Source organism: Pollachius pollachius (assembly GCF_949987615.1).
Source record: "Pollachius pollachius genome assembly, chromosome: 8".
Lineage (NCBI taxonomy): Eukaryota > Metazoa > Chordata > Actinopteri > Gadiformes > Gadidae > Pollachius > Pollachius pollachius.
In genome coordinates this window covers 13,310,764-13,327,651 of record NC_136941.1, presented here as the reverse complement: position 1 = coordinate 13,327,651, position 16,888 = coordinate 13,310,764, and the positions used below count along the sequence as shown (strand labels likewise).

Here is a 16,888-nt window from a genome sequence, read left to right as displayed (position 1 = left end):
ACGGGGACGGGACGGGACGGGGACGGGACGGGACGGGGACGGGACGGGACGGGGATGGGACGGGACGGGACGGGGACGGGACGGGACAGGGATGGGACGGGACGGGGACGGGACGGGACAGGGATGGGACGGGACGGGGACGGGACGGGACAGGGACGGGACGGGACGGGCACGGGACGGGGACGGGACAGGACGGGGATGGGACGGGACGGGATGGGATGGGACGGGGATGGGATGGGACGGGGATGGGATGGGACAGGACGGGGATGGGATGGGACGGGGATGGGATGGGACGGGGATGGGATGGGATGGGACGGGGATGGGATGGGATGGGACGGGGATGGGATGGGACGGGGATGGGATGGGATGGGACGGGGATGGGACGGGACGGGGATGGGATGGGACGGGGATGGGATGGGACGGGGATGGGATGGGATGGGACGGGGATGGGATGGGACGGGGATGGGGATGGGATGGGATGGGACGGGGATGGGACGGGACGGGGATGGGTAGGGACAGGGCGGGTCTTACTCCTTGCTCTCGTGGGCGTTGGTCTGGGGAACAGGCTCGGTCAGCTTCATCTCAAACTCGTTGCAGCGCAGCGCCACCTGCTGGTAGTGCGTGATGAGCGCGAACAGCGTGTCGAACACCAGGTTGTCCGTCAGGTAGAACTTGGGGCTGCCCGCCTCCTGCCGGGAGTGGATCCGGCAGTGCTGGACACGCCCGGAGCGCCTGGATCGGGACGAGGGAAGACGGCAACATGTTCACCCAAACTGGATCGTTTCAATATCGCTCCATCCATCCAGTCTCTATTTAGTCATATTTTCTAGCAGACGGTTTTGATCCAATTCCACTTCCACAGTGAATAATTGCATGCATGTCTTAAAGAAGCAGGGAGTACACAGGGCAGTGGTGCCCAACGGTTTTAACCAGTGACCGCATCTTTCGGTCAGAAATTTTTTGTGCATCAACATCTGCCTGTTCGATCATCATATCCTAGTGGAGAAGTTTGCGTATGGCTATGAATCCTTAATTTAAATATAAACACTGTTGATCTATAAGGGGGGACATAATACACTTAAAAGTAAAAATGCATGATCAAATATTTGTGGCTGATATGTCAGCAATCCCCTGACCCCACATGTATATCAGAGACCCCTGAGGCTGGGAACCAGTGTTTAGCTGTAGAATATCAAACCCCTCAACCATGAGGCCGCCCTATACCCTACACTACCCACTGGACTAGACTACCCACTAGACCAGAGGTCAGCCCTTTTGCGCCACCATTGCCCTTTGGCAAAAAGAAAAAATAAATACAAAAAGTTGGGGTTTTCTATTTTTTTTTTTATAACTTAAAATGTATATTGATTCATTTTCCGATGATTGTTGTAGGTCAAAAGTCAACCATACATCATCAATTTGTAAAAATAAACTGCTTGTAAAGTGGCATGAAAAAAGTTTTTGCTCATGCAGGCCCAAAGTGTTGCTGGGAATCAATCCAACAAGACTACTGTGCACTAAACTTGACAGTCAAAATTAAATTGTTTGAAATGTTTACCAGCGTTGTTATTTTAAAGATTATGTTTCAATTTCAAAAACAGGTTTAGGCTGATATTTTCTATGATGCAATGATATTAATTTCCTTTGCACAAACATGAACTGAATCTGCAGAGCTAGGCCGACTCAATTTAATCTTAAAAACCTGTTAGTGGATTTTTCCTGCCATCCTCCTTCATATCTTGTTAGATATAACATCTACTAAAATATAAAAAAGTTGCTTGTTTTGTAGCCTATGTTTTATTGCAATTGCATATATTCACAGCATAAAAAAACTAAAACTGTTTTTAATTGCAAAAGTAGCTAAATAGCCTATTACAAAAAATGAAATGCGGCCCTATCCACACCCAGCTATCCACACCCCATTTCTCCAACTACCCACTCAACTACCCTAGACTAGAGTCTAGAGTCAAACCTATACCCTAGAGTAGAGTCTAGAGTATTGGTTAGTCTATGGCCTAGACTACCAAATAAAAACTGATCCAGTTGTACGTTTCTAGAACTGGAAAGGGCATCATATAGATTTGACCCCTTTAGTAGGCTAGATGTTGAACCTTAAACATGTGCCCGTTTGGAGGCTACACATGGAGGGTTTTATTCGTGGGATTTTGAGATTGACACCTTACAGTCGGGCCCCTGGTACGCATATGGGGTCGCAGGTGATTGCTGACGTAAGCTAAAGACACGTCTCAGACGCCCTTTTTTTATGAACCGACTGACCACATAATGATTCATAGCCAAGAGCAAATCACTTGGCGTGTAGTAGAGCGAACGTAAGTGGGACATTGATATTACTCCAAACTAATTTGGGTGGAAGCAGAAGTCTGGGTCGCAAACATTTTCAGACATAGAAATAGGGGCATGTGCCAGAAAAGGTGGGGAACCCCCAGAGGAGCTTTAAATGAACCCCTTTGATGCACAGATCCTTACTCCATCACTGCAATAAGGACTGTGAATCACCCATGTTGCATGGCTCAGCTTTGGTGTAAAATCTACGATTTACGTTTAGAGAAGAGCTCTTTGTGGAACAAAAAATACGTTTTATTCTAACAAAGTATGAAATGTGGTAGAACATGCAACCCAATTGTTCTGTCAACTAAGCGGTTCAATACTCCTATCCCACAGAGCAATACCAATGCCACTGAATGGGATTCGGGACACATCATCATCATGTTGCCTGCAGTGGTACTACAGCAAAATCTATAAAAATACTCACAATTAGATATTTGATCTGCGCTGTGCAGCCCAAGACACAACGCTTGCGGTCACAGAGAACAAAGTGTGACTAACACTGCATTCCATCAATGACTAAACCATCCGCCATTGATCTCGCCCTTTGCACCTGGTTTGCATCTGTGAAACCACGCAGATCTAAATACAGGGCCGTAGATAACTCTCTAAATCATAGATATGTAAGGCTGGGCTCAATCATCCACCATATGAAACCAAATAAAGTGGACATCCTCTTGTTTTGACGCTACAAACCAAGCATCACTCCTGCCATCAGGGAGGAGGTACACTCTCAATAGGAGGGCCAAATCAAATAGGTATCTGAGCTCATTTGTTCCTTTAGCTGTTCGGTTTTAAAACAAGCTGTAGGCCTAGCTGCTATAGCACACACATTGTCAGGATGACATCTACTGTATGCTATATGGATTTATGTTTTTTATGATGTGAATTGGCTATGTTAACCCATTTGTACCGGCTGCTGCGCGGCGCAACATTGTATCTAGTAGATACAATGTTGCGCCGCGCAGCAGCCGGTACAAATGGGTTAACTACTGTTTGCAAACCAAATTTCCCCTCGGGGCAATAAGGACCATCCTATCCTTCACTATCCCACAATCCCATGTTTTAAAAAGCAGCAGAGCAGCGCACCAGAAGGACAGCGTGTAGTCCCCCACGAAGGTCTCGCTCTCCCGGACCAGGAAGGAGCCGTCGGGCGCGCCGGTCTCCAGGCAGTAGTCGGACAGCAGCCTCTCGGCGATCTGCCGGCCGTCCCGCCCCGCGCCCAGCTTCCCATGGAACCACTTCTCCGTGACGTGCTGGTCCATCCCGTTGGTCACCTAGGTGGGGGGGCAGGGTGACAGTTCTGGGTGTTTACCGTGAGTGGCTGGCGTGTCCAATAATGGGAGCAATGAGGAGAAATTGCTAGGAGTGCAGGGATATGGAAAAAATGATTGGTCGATGTGGATATTATTAAGCGTATCTTGGCCCAAAGAATACAGAAGAATCAGATTATTATTTGCAAATAAAATATTTTTTAAAAGCAATGTAATGGCACGAGAACAATTCCTGGACTTGTGAACTATACAACAAGTCACAAGCGTCCGCCTCACCTCTCGGTGCTCCTCCTCGTCTTCGTTGCCCTGGTTACTCGTGGTCTCCTCCGAATAGTAGATCTTGGTGTTCGTCAGGACAAAGAAATGGGGGTACCACTCCTGTAGGGCCGAGTAAAAGAGACGGGGTTGATCAACAATCAACTTCAATACAACTCAGCGATGGGGGTTTATTTTAAGATGCGGTTGCAGAGTGACACAAAGACACAGCTGCACCCAAAATTACATGCCAGCCATCTTCCCTGTTTCAACGACAGCATTAAAACCAGGAAAGGCAGCAGAAGACCAGAGACCCTTACATGGTTCACAGGGTCCTCCAGGAACAGGATGCCATTTTTGATGGAGTTGCTGATGTCGTTCTCCGAGTACGGTGTTGACGTAGACACCTCCTCATAGGCACTGCCCTCCGCCAGCTTCTTATGCTGTGGGGGAAGTAGAGAAGTAAGAGAATGTGGGAAGGGGGGGCGGGGGTGGTTAGACAGGAAGAACAGAAAAAATGAAACCAGTTAACCACAATCTTCTTCTTCCTAAACAAATAAAAAGGTTGTGACACTTGCACCCACACGATAATCGTTTTATTTTTTTCGAGCATCCTCCTTTAGATAGCAGAGTGTGTACCTTTTCTGGGTCACACACACATATCGTCAACGATGTTTATGTAATTAGTTGGGTGATGATGATGATGATGATGAGGACTGACGAAGAAAGCCTCTCCCTCACCTTGATGAGGATCTTCCTCTTCAGCTGGTTGGGCGAGGGCAGGCCGTCGGCAGAGATGTCCACCGTCTTGGTCAGCAGCATATCCCCGAAGACCTTCTTGAAGTTGGTGGCCATGCTCCGCTGCTGCACAATGCTACAGTGGTCCTCGATGGACAGGATTATGGGATAGCTGTAGGGTGGAGGAGGCAGGGAGGGCATTGAGGCTCGAGGGTGGCAACATCCCGCAAGAGACGGCAACACTTTTAAGGCAGAGTCACACTTCTGCAACCAGAAGGTCTGAAAAGATCCAGGTCACATCCAGGGACTTTTATAGACTATTTTCTGTGTCTGTGGTCTAAGCGTAGCAAAGGCGTGCGGTCCTCTGAGAGCAATACGTTATCCTTCTCTGCACATCAAGTAATCGCTGATTGGTCGAGCCGGGGGGGGGAGAATCAGGTGTTTTGTTTGGTTTTAGACAGCGGGACACGGGGATATGGTGAATGCTCAGGCATCACCTTATTGTTCCCGATACACTATTTATCTGTTTTTTTAGCAGCCCATTTTCACATGGATGTATTGATTTACTGAGATCTATCTAAAGCGGAAGGAGTGTCTGTAACGTTGCACATGTGTGTGTGCGTGTCTTTGGATCTCTCGACAACCGTTCCTCCAAGCGACCTCACACCCTGCAGGGGGACTGCAGAGGTCCTCTGTCGCCTGGAAGAGGTTCTCGCAGCGATAGGACACGCTATCGTTCCGAACAGACAAGTTTTGAACGGGGCTACACTTAGTATCTTTAGTGGAGCGGACATATACCAACCCCTCGTGTACTGGTAAACATGACGTGGACGTAGAAATGCAGACATCGTCGTGCCGCTCGGCAAAGGTGCGGTGAATTCAGAAATTCTACCGTAATGGCTCATCTTTTCTTCTCAGAAAACAGGACAACAATAGGAGAGGAATAGGTGGAGTTCACTGACACTTACTCAGAAGTGACGAAAGCGTGTTCTTTGATGGTGGCCAGCACGTCACAGAATTTGATCTTGGTGGTGAGGGTGTGACCGTGGTAGATGACAGGCATTCCCTCTGGGCCGTCCCAGCAATCCACTAAACACACACACACAAAAACACAAACACAGAGATTGTCAGCAATATTAGATGAAAAAAAAAAAAACATGGCCAGTATAGTTACAGCATTGATTATGAAGAATATAACACATAATATAAACGCAATACAAAATAAAGTCATTCCAGATTTGATTATTCTCACAGTGAAAGAGCCCTTTGGGGACAGACAGGGAGATAATCGTAGGTTTACATGTCAGATGTATTTATTCTCGTATGAAGCGACCTGAAACCGTTCCAACACTAGAAACCTGTCTTACAAGGGTAAGATTTATGGCCATGCATAGTGCAGTTATGCAACCGTGATGCCTCGCTTATTGTGTGCAGGTATGTTCACGTGCAAATGACTTGGAACTCAAACTAAACATTACACAGAAAGGGGAGGTGCAACCCTGGGCGATGACACTGTTGACAAAGAGAGCGGGTGCGTAGGCAGGTGTCTTACGCTCAATGCAGCGGCAGCCCATTCGCAGGCAGCGCGAGTACGCCTCCAGGGATGACTCGCTCGAAAACTGGTCTCCCGTCAGGTAGCTAAAAATAAACACACAGCCGGATCAGAGTGCACCTGGAGAGGCTTCCAGTCACAGCGATGACGACAACAGCACACACAGGGCCAAGAGGCCGCACTGTTCACACCGGTACGCCAGGCAAACACATGCAGACGGTCCCTTATCAAAGAGGGCGGCCATGTAACATGGGGCTTTTGTTGATTGAGGGAAAACACTCACCACTTCCTCTTTCAGTGGGTCCAATCGAAACACCCTAATCAAAATCTAAACGTTTTAAATCCTTCTATGCCCCCGTGTATTGTTTTACAACTGGCACATAAATTCGGCATTTGAACTCCCCTTTCACACACTTTTCAATCGAAGGAAAAGGACCTGCTCCGGCATAATGGAATCTGGGTTCTTATTGTGTGTTAAAAGAAACACGGTTTTATCTGATGTGTTTCCCCCCGGTGAAGTTCAAAAGGCCGGTTGCGGGTGGACGTTGCCCCATAATGGGGATGATGACAAACACACACTAAGGACAGGACCCCACTTTTAAAGTAAAAGTAAATCTAATTGAAGGAGTAGGTTGGGGAGAGGAGGAGAGTAGATAGGCTGTGGCCCCTTACGTGTTGTGTGAGGAGGAGATCCAGTAGTGGGACAGGGGGTTGTTCATGTCATCAGGACAGACCGTGTCTAGGGAGGCATCCCAAATAGTGTTCTCTTTGGAGAACAGGTAGGTCAGGAACTGTGGACACGCACACACACACACACACACACACACACACACACACACACACACACACACACACACACACACACACACACACACACACACACACACACACACACACACACACACACACACACACAATTAGTGTTAACCGCTAGCAGTAGCAACCACAGTTTGTTCAGCTCTGGTACTATAACAAACCATCTTCCTGGAATAACCTGCAGAAGAAGCTCAAGCTGCAAGACCTAGTTACTCTCAGTGAATTTAAAGCTGTTGTAAAGAGTTTGAAGTTGGACTCCATTGGAAATTGCAAATGTTTTAGTCAATGATCTAAATGTGTTATTACTATTGCACTTAGTATTGAACTTGTACTTGTCTTGTGTTTTATGTCTATCTATCTATCTTGGCCAGGTCTCTCTTGTAAAAGAGATTTTAATCTCAATGGAGACTAAACCTGGTTAAATAAAGGATATGAAGATAATAATAATAATAATAATAATAATAATAATAATAATAATAATAATAATAATAATAATAATAATAATAATAATGATAATGATAATAATAAAAAACCCAACAGGATTTATTTGAGGATGAACTAAACTTTGAACTGCTAAATCCCTCGGCCCTTCTTATTGGTAACAGGCCGGTTGGGATAGCATAGCGTAGCTTGGGGGCGGGGGCGGGGGGCCGAAGCCAGACTCTGTATTCCTGACACTTTAGACCACATGCCAACACGCTTTATTTGAAAAATAATACGCTGTACTTGTAAACAAATATTACAGAACAAAACTGAAAAAAAAGTTTAAAAAAAGTCCACCCGGCCTGGAACCTGATCGCACACACTTCCTGTTTTCTCATGTCAAGTGAAAAGATTAACGCTTTTGGACCACGAAGAAGCTCACACAGCAGAGCAAAGTCTAAGTGCCATGCCACAGACTCCGTGGGAGGAGACCGCACACACACACACACACACACACACACACACACAAGTAGATCAGCAGCACAGCTCAGTAAACCCCCTCAACACCCAGAGAGGAAATGAAACATAAAAATGTTAATAGAAAGCCAGGAAGGTGAGAGATGTGAACCTCGTCTTGATGGAAGTAAGGCTGCTCCACTTCTCTCAGCGGGTCTTTCAGGTAGCCGAACATAAACTCCTGCACAACGTTGGTGTCTGCAGCCCAAAGCTCCTGCATTTACGAGAAATACAAATTCATAAATAACAACAACAACATTGGCAAAGGCCAAGACTGCCCTTTATGCTCAAAGCAATGGGTGGGACCAGTGATAGGCAGAACCAGTAAGGGGAGGGGCCAGAGAGAGGCCTTTACCTTTTGAGTTTCCAGAAGGAAACCCTTGAAATCCTCCAGACTGATCCTCTGTTCCGGTCGGTCAATGACCCTACCACACGACAGAGTTCATTTGACAATAAGCAACACCTTTATAACACAACACTTGGGTTTGCAGAATGCAAGTATGGGCCAATGCACGCGCGTGCGTGCGTGCGTGCGTGCGTGCGTGTGTGTGTGTGGGACCTACCTCTGTATAAATGGAATGTCCATCTGAAAGAAAGGCAGGAAATAGCACATGGCCAGGGGTTTAATGTAAATCAATGAGACAATGATCTAGAACAGAATGTGCCCCAAATGGGAATGTGGCTCCAAGGCGAAATGTTGGTTGTGCTTAGTCATGGGGGATAAGATGGGGGGGGGGGGGGGGGGAAATGGGGTGCATAGGGCCGGAGAGCGCAATGAGGTCATCCACTTAATCTGACCCCAGCCCGCACCGACCTTTGCTGCAGATATGTGAGTGTGTGCTTGTGCCCCTAATGGCCTGGGCCAGACCAGATGAGTAGGATTTAAGGGCTCCGTATTGATCAGGCAGCCATTTGAGAGCAGACGAGATAAGGAGGGGAGGGGTGGGAGAGTAGCCGATATAGGATACCAGAATACTGAAAGAGCCGGGACAGATGTCTCCTCTGCTCAGGGCAACACTTGCAAATGTACATTGTGTGACGTCAAATTGAACGTACGTTTTTCTGTGCGTCAAACATGAGATTGCGATAGAGATGAGCGAACTGGCTGAAGGACACGTCGCCGTTCCGCAACTCCTGCGAGTCCTGTAGGGAAAGAGAGAGAGAAAGAGAGAGGTAGAGAGACACAGAGGTAGAGAGAGGTAGAGAGAAAGAGAGAGGTAGAGAGAGAGAGACAGATAGAGGTAGAGAGAGGCAGAGAGAGAAGCAGACACAGAGGGAGAGAGGAGTAGGGAAAGAAGAACAGAAGACAGTGGGAGAGAGAGCTGTAAATGGTATTCGGCTGAATCCCCTGACGTTCATCCAAAACAATATCTCCTTAAAAGGAGGAAGCAGGTTCAGCGCTGGAGTGCAGCCGGACCGCGATGAAGGGAAGGAGCGTACCGGAAGCTTCTCTCGGAGGAACCTCATGTTGGGGACCCTGTAGTTGACTTGAACCAGCATGCTCTTCAGATCCTTACAGGATATCCTAAATCGCGCACGCACAAACACACTGTGTCAAACTCCAAAACATGATTATGTACATGGTGAAAAACAGCCAACATTGTCTTGAAAAATTTCCCTCAGCAACATTCAGGACATAGATACCAAAAGATTACAGACAACTAAACATTGCACGTATACAACATTTCAAAAGCAAACTCATGCATGTTCCTGAAAACTGTTTGGACAAAAACACTTTCTTTGTAGCCAGTGGGCAACTGTTTTGACCTCCATTGTTACTGGTAAGCATAGAGATCTGAGCAGCAAGAGACAACACCGTCTACGGCCAAACGACAATGGTTTTAAAAAATGTTGTCACTTCACACACACACACACACACACACACACACACACACACACACACACACACACACACACACACACACACGGTTCCATCCCCTGCAGTCTTTTTCCTGCCGCAGGAAATGGTGCTGCAAGTGGCTGAGGGGCTTCTTCCTCCGCTACACCTCTCCAGCACAATTTCAGCAATACACAACTTCTGTGTGTGTGCCTAAATGTGTGTGTGCGCTCCAAGGGTTGCTGCATTGCAAGCACTATGCCCAACAAGCGCCACACACCACCATGATGGTTCTATAGAGACGTTATTCAATTATAAAGACGCGGAGGCAAGCTTACTTGTCTTCTCTGTTGCGATCGACAGCGTAGAACTGTTTCCGTAACCACCTTAAGAACAGAAAATAAAAATATATATAAATATACTTTCTCAAAATAACATTTGATCATTTGCATCACTATTTCAAACTTTAAAGTTGCCCTTTCTTAAAAGTTGGATCAGAGTTCAGTTTGCTTGAAAATGCTAAATGTATTTGGTTAATGTCAGCGTTGACCTGAAATCAATGTGTAACCAAAAAATCTAAAGAGGGCAGAGGTTAGAAACACTGCCTTGGTGTGCGAGTTACACAAAAACCAGCCTTATAAAGTAACCTCCTTAGAGGAAAATGTGTGATGATTTTAGGACTCAAGGACCTAGGTAAGACATCCACCCTTCAGCATTCTCAGTGTTGCTGAGAATACGATAACATGCGGAGAAGAGGTGAGTGCCGGCAATAAGCAGAGGGTTTACCTCTCGATCTGGAGCGGAGTAGGGGATTTCAGTGTGTCTGCAACCAGCCAGTTCAAGCCCTTCACCCACATAGTCATCTCCTCATCAGAGGTAGCTAGGACACAAGACAACAACAGTTAATTGCAGTTATTTTATGTGAAACATATTTAGAAAATGTGTGAAATTAAATAACAACTGAAATATCATCTCAAGAATTATCTGGTCAAGAAATGGTAAGCGTTGTGTTTGATGTTGGGTTTGATAAGAACTTTGAATGTAGTGCCACCATGCTTATTCAATACAATTTCAAAAAAGTGTCCCCATGTTGAGTGTTTGTTTCATGCTTGAAGAACAAAAGTACAGACAGTCCGCCAATAGGGATAAAATACTTAAATTCCATGAACAAATTCATCTTGTGATCAATTTCACCAAATATATATATTTTTTTTCCCTGTGCTATGCAAATGCGTGTGGCGCACATGCGTGCCCTGCAAACAGCTGTGTATGTGTGTGTGTGCGCGCATGCTTGCATGCCTGCGTGCGAGGGTGTGTACCTGCAAGGCTGAGGGCTTTGAGGCGGAACTCGGAGCCATGCAGGATGACAAAGCAGTGGGCCTGCTCAAGCCGTCCAGCAGAGTCCTCCACATAACGCTCAAAGTCCCGAGACTTCTGCCCAGGGCGGACCTCCTTAATCTCCCTGATGTCAACTGGACAGATGGACACACACACAAAAACAGAGGAACCAACAGGTCCTGAATACAACATTTAAAACAGCAGACAGTAGATTTTAATGTTCGTGGTAGTATTTATTTCACGTTTTATGAAAAAGGCCTCAAATCAAAGCTGCGCTTGGCAAGTTCTGCAGGCGTAAACATAATAAGAACAATAACACTTTATATAGAACTGTGCTACATCTTTTGACCACAGAGTTAAAAGATACAACCTCAAGCCACATGCGAGAGTGAGTGGATCGGAAAGAGAAACCTCAAACGGGTCAGATATGACCAAAATTCAAGCCAAGGACTTGCCACAGATCAGAGTGTAATGGAAATACTTGTAATAAACACACGTCCTCAGACAAAACCGCATGTAGCCTAAATATTATCCAAGCCAGAGAAATAAAAGAGAGAAAAGGTGCTGACTGTACTGTATAGTTAACGAATACATGAACTACCGGTATATTAGTGGCGGTTCAAAACTTTGTGAACAGCACAATTTTTTTTGCGCTGTTCACCAAAAAAAAAAGACACCTCTGTACACATGCAGAGGCATGCACTTTGTAGAGCTCCTGCCTAGCTTCCTGAACCACACATCCTGTCCTGTGCTCTGTAGAGCTAAGAAGGGTTGCTCTCTTCTCTTGCCGCAGTTTATTTTTCACTTGCCAAGACACACACACACACACACACACACACACACACACACACACACACACACACACACACACACACACACACACACACACACACACACACACACACACACACACACACTAAAGATTTGGGTCTAAATATTGTGCGCCGGTATTTGGTCAGGAAACACGAGAGATAGCCAGAGGTGTGACCTTACCACCAGAGAGTTGAGGAGTTGGCATCCTGTTCTACACCCCCACGCTTCCTCCATGCCCTCCGCCCCAACAATCAACTCCCACCATCCCTTCATTAGCCGGTCCAAACTCTCCCTCCAACAGTTAACGGCTACTGGTCAGTCCTGATCCCAAAGGTTATTTTAAAAAGACACTAGCGAAAGATTAGTATTTACATAATGATAGTTTATCGTACCGTTAACTCATGTCCACAGTCATAATTCAACTATTCAACTATTCAAGTATGGCAAGTTTAGGATTTCTAATTTCTTTATTAATTGACTGCATCTCCCAAACCAACCATTACATTAATATCGCATGCCTGATGGAAGATAAGTTAAATTCTGGGTGAATGAGGCACAGGGGTCTGTGAGCATGCAATTGGCCAACATAAACTCTGTCAACTTTAAAAGAAACGATTAAATAATTTCCGAGTGACTTGACATTTCAACCACTAATAATACAGCATTTTTCCACTCTGCCTAATATAAAGCGTATAATGGACTAACACACAGCTGGGGAGCGTGTTATAGTCACTGTTACACGCAGGTACTCAATCATAAAATAGAAAATATTCAGAAATATATATATAGCCTATATTCAATCATGTTAGCATTATTCATAACATTGTTAAGAATAATTACCTTATTTTGACAAACATTATACAATAGTAAGTACATCAACAAAGGTATCCTACGGAAGAGGAATTAGGGCCACTCATAAAAAAAAAATAAAGTTTATTCTCAGAATTCTGACTTTTTTCTCAGAATTCTGAGATTTAAGTCAGAATTCTTTTGAGATTTTTGCTTTATGCAGTTGGAGGAAACCACACGCAGAGTAGCCAGTAGCCCTAGCCTACTGGTGCCAAGATGTCTTCCCTTAGCGACTTCTTGCGGGTTCGAGGGGTTTCAGAAAATGTTCCAGTTTCACTCACCAAAAGGTGAGTGAAACTGGAACATGTGTTGTTTTGGTGCCAGTTTTTTTTAAAGTCAGAATTCTGACTTTTTTCTCAGAATTCTGATATTAACCCATTTGTGCCGGCTGCTGTGCGGCGCAACATTGTATCTAGTAGATACACCGCGCAGCAGACGCTGTGCGGCGCAACATATCTAGTAGATACAATGTTGCTCCGCGCAGCCGGTACAAATGGGTTAATGGTAAACACGCATTGATGCGCAATCCGGTTTTAAAGGTAAACACACACAGATGCGTGATCCGGTCTGAATGGGTTAAATTCAGAATTCTGAGATTAATGTCAGAATTCTGACTTTAAAGTCAGAACTCTGAGAATAAAGTCAGAACTGACTTTGTGTGTGGCCCTAATCCTCCTCCGTAGTATCCTCCTCCAATGTGGTGCCTAAAAGATAAACCTCTTTAACTTCTGTATGAAGTTTGTCAAATATAGAAAACTGATGAAAACAACTGGGGATTCAACAAGCAACTGCTATCATTTACTTTATTAAGAAATTACTTGTTCTGGACCAATTTTATTGATGTAACATGAACACAATGTGTATTGTAATAACGTTTTTTGTAATGATGATGAAGAATGTCATTCAACCTTTCACAGGTTAATTCACTCAATAAGCAAGTCTATTGTAGAAATAAGACATTGCTACTGACTGCATATCACAACTACAGGTAGCTAACTTTTCCGTTTTAAGAGCAGCTGCAGTCTTGTACAATGCAATGACAAATGTCTACATACTTTTCTGTCCACAGTTTAACCCCAAAGTGTCGCTGGTTGTTTACTAACTGATTTAGTGTGTCCTAATGACCTCGTTTGTCTATCCATCATTGATTTCTACACAGAAACATGTTTGCAGTTTCCCCTTGGTTTGTTAAACATACATAATACATGGTATTAGACATTCAACAAAATAAATAATTCAGAAAAACTCCAGGAGGCATTAAATACACTTCTCCAATGTATATTTAAATGATACATTTCCAAGAACTTCCGAAATCCAAGACCTGGTTTAGTCTGCCTTGACGTTTGAAAGATGTGGAATGACACATCACCTTGTGATCTACTGATCGATGTTATAGACCGGTTCAAATTTCTCGGAAGATAAGGCAAAGCTCGATCAGGACCATGGTCATCAATATAAATAGCAATAGGTTATTAAGATGCTATCTGAAGTGACCACTGTAGACTCTGGGACGGCAGTCATTGTTGGTCAAACTAAAAACTAAGTTGATTGTATTGAATTGTGAACGACATAAATGCCTTATTGGATCAAGAAGGCGAAAAAAAGATGCACTGTGTCCAGAAACAAACCAGAGGAGTGCAAAAGAAAACACCTAGCCAAACAAAACCCATCCAGGACCAATCAAGCATCCACTTTTAACCTGTTTTACACCCCTTTTTTATTAACCCAAGGTACACATGTCTGGAATCTTCCGCCACATCTTACTGATTACGGGGCAAACCCAGTGATCCCTGTTGTTCCCGTAAACAGTTGCACTACTCCACATATGTACATAAATGAGCGGTCCAGCCCAGTATCGCCTCTCCATCCGTATCGAGTGTCTGACATGAGATCATATGCCCATAAAACCATGGCATAGAAGATGATACCAAGAGACAGAGAGAGAGAAACACACACACACACACACACACACACACACACACACACACACACACACACACACACACACACAGTGTCTGGGCTGCATCCAGAGCAAAGTGCAGCTGTGAAGCAGGCATCCTGCTACCCAGGAGGAGACAGACATATGACACACTGAATGATTACAACCGTAAACACACATATTGGTGGTGTACTACCCTTATTGTAATACCTCATCAAACTAGGACCATGAAGTCAAATGTAAATGTTGTAAAGATAGATATTGTAAAGATATATTGTAAAAAATATCTACCTCTGCCTTCATGTTGTGTATTTTACTCCAGAGATGGTCACAATACTTATTCACACTTGTAGTGTTTTATACAATACTTGAAACACTAACTAACAAATGTGAACGGGTTAAATAAAAAAGGGATATACTACAGTGTTGTCAGAGTAAAGGCTAATGGTTGTTTAGTAAACAGAGGGTGACTGCTGTTATGCATTGTTTCAAAAGATGGTTTTGTACAATGTATGGAGGATATTATATTGTCAAATAATAATGGCCTTTGTGGCAAAACTAAGAATTCCTTTGTGGTGTGTACTTATCCACTTGACCCCTTCACAACCTCATTGTTGTTTTATCTTTATGAATCTTTGTAAACATCAGCTTTAGGAGTGCTATCTTTAGACTGATACCTTTGTTGTGGTGTGCGTTTTACTCACTCTCTCCTTCTATTTTATCAGTGCCCCTGGTCCAGACAATCGTCCGGGTTTCCAACTTGACTAGAAAAGTTCTTCTCTCCGGACGCTGGGACTTTTTGGAGTAGAAAAGTGTCAACACTGTCCCCAGTTCAAGGTCCCTGTAAAGGCTGTTGGTCTCCGCGTCATTCTCTGTCCACGGCACAGCACCGTTGGAGAAAAAGCCTGGCGTTCCAGCCATGGTCACTTCCCCTGTTTGTTATCCTTTTCCTTTCTGAACACTTTCCTCACTCCAGTCTCTGACCGAGATACCTACAAGAAAAAATACGGGAAAACGAATGAACACTGCTCCAAGTCCCTCACACCCTATAGCCAGCACCCATAATTGAGGCAATAGTACAGTACAGAATTAGTTGCCAAGAAAGTATAGGGCACGAAGATCAATTCAACGGGTAAAGAATCCTGTTTAATGTAGGGTGTGCATAAAATATCTATATTATATAAATAAAATAATATACGTGTCCAATTTTGTTTAGCAGGTGACGGAAACTAACATGACAGCTGCACCCAACAATAGACAACAAGTGTCGTGGGGGAGATTTACGAGGCTACTCGTTTCAGAGAACTTTCCTCCAGATCCACAGGTTTGACTCTTAATCCAGGGGACGTTTAATAGGATTGGGATTCATCGTACAGTCCTGTTCCAACAACGAGATGGCCTATAATCTATTGGGATATCTCGCAGTAGAGGCCAGTTGGTCATAAAGTTTCCCTGTTTAAGCACCCTTTGGTAAAACACGGCATGAACCGGGACACCAGCGTCGGCGCACCAAAACAACATGGGACATACTACATGGGAAAAAGGACCAGTCGGGACATTTTTTTCAGGGCGCACACAGGAGTGGAGGACAGCGTTTGCTTCGCCCTGCTGTTAAGAAGCAATGGCTAATGTGTGCCTCTGACTAAATAGGTGGCAGTAGCGGTGCAACACACGTTATGTTCGCTCTTCCTTTCGGCGTACGCGTCGTCGGGTCCTACCGTGTGAAAAGAAAAATCAAGTGGAAGAACATGCGAGGAGCCGCACACCAGCAGGAGCTAAACGCGTCTCTCTCTCTTTCCGTCTCTAGCGCCGAAATCTCGGCGACAGCGCATCGCCGACGGCCCGTCTTCACCTCCCGCCTTCCCCTTCGTTATCCTGATTAAATCATAGCGGCCTCCTGGAATGGTGTTGCCGTCCCAGCAGGAATGATCCCTTTTCCCCTTTGAGTCCCGCAACAGTAGTCCATGGAGAGAGAGCCGTGTCGGCTCGTACACAAGTTGGTCTGGTCTAGAAGAACGGCTGGGGCCCTTCCCCCCGTCCGACCCCTCCGGTACAACAAAGCGGTGGATAGATCGGCCTCTTAAAGAAACAGCATCTTTCACTTTACCCTGCCTCGCTGTTGTAATTAGCTGCTCACAAATGCCATTTACTGTGGATGATTGGCCCGTTGACAGCACTACTTAAAACGAGAT

General features: G+C 45.1%; 1 protein-coding gene across 1 annotated transcript in view; it reads right to left on the bottom strand.

Annotated features, from left to right (window-relative positions):
* The window catches only part of plcg1 (phospholipase C, gamma 1), a 29,602-nt gene extending 12,839 nt beyond the window's left edge, over positions 1–16,763 (bottom strand). Inside the window, exons 1-18 of the mRNA XM_079741583.1 lie at positions 16,415–16,763; positions 15,401–15,688; positions 11,077–11,229; positions 10,544–10,637; positions 10,096–10,143; positions 9,361–9,445; positions 8,977–9,063; positions 8,484–8,506; positions 8,276–8,345; positions 8,033–8,134; positions 6,838–6,956; positions 6,166–6,251; positions 5,582–5,702; positions 4,617–4,785; positions 4,196–4,318; positions 3,897–3,998; positions 3,436–3,623; positions 532–732 (exon numbers count right to left, since the gene is read on the bottom strand). Coding sequence (XP_079597709.1) covers positions 532–732; positions 3,436–3,623; positions 3,897–3,998; positions 4,196–4,318; positions 4,617–4,785; positions 5,582–5,702; positions 6,166–6,251; positions 6,838–6,956; positions 8,033–8,134; positions 8,276–8,345; positions 8,484–8,506; positions 8,977–9,063; positions 9,361–9,445; positions 10,096–10,143; positions 10,544–10,637; positions 11,077–11,229; positions 15,401–15,617 — 1,988 coding nt within the window. The 5' untranslated portion in view covers positions 15,618–15,688; positions 16,415–16,763. The remainder of the gene's footprint in view (positions 1–531; positions 733–3,435; positions 3,624–3,896; positions 3,999–4,195; positions 4,319–4,616; positions 4,786–5,581; positions 5,703–6,165; positions 6,252–6,837; positions 6,957–8,032; positions 8,135–8,275; positions 8,346–8,483; positions 8,507–8,976; positions 9,064–9,360; positions 9,446–10,095; positions 10,144–10,543; positions 10,638–11,076; positions 11,230–15,400; positions 15,689–16,414) is intronic.
* Between the last annotated feature and the right edge of the window lie 125 nt (positions 16,764–16,888).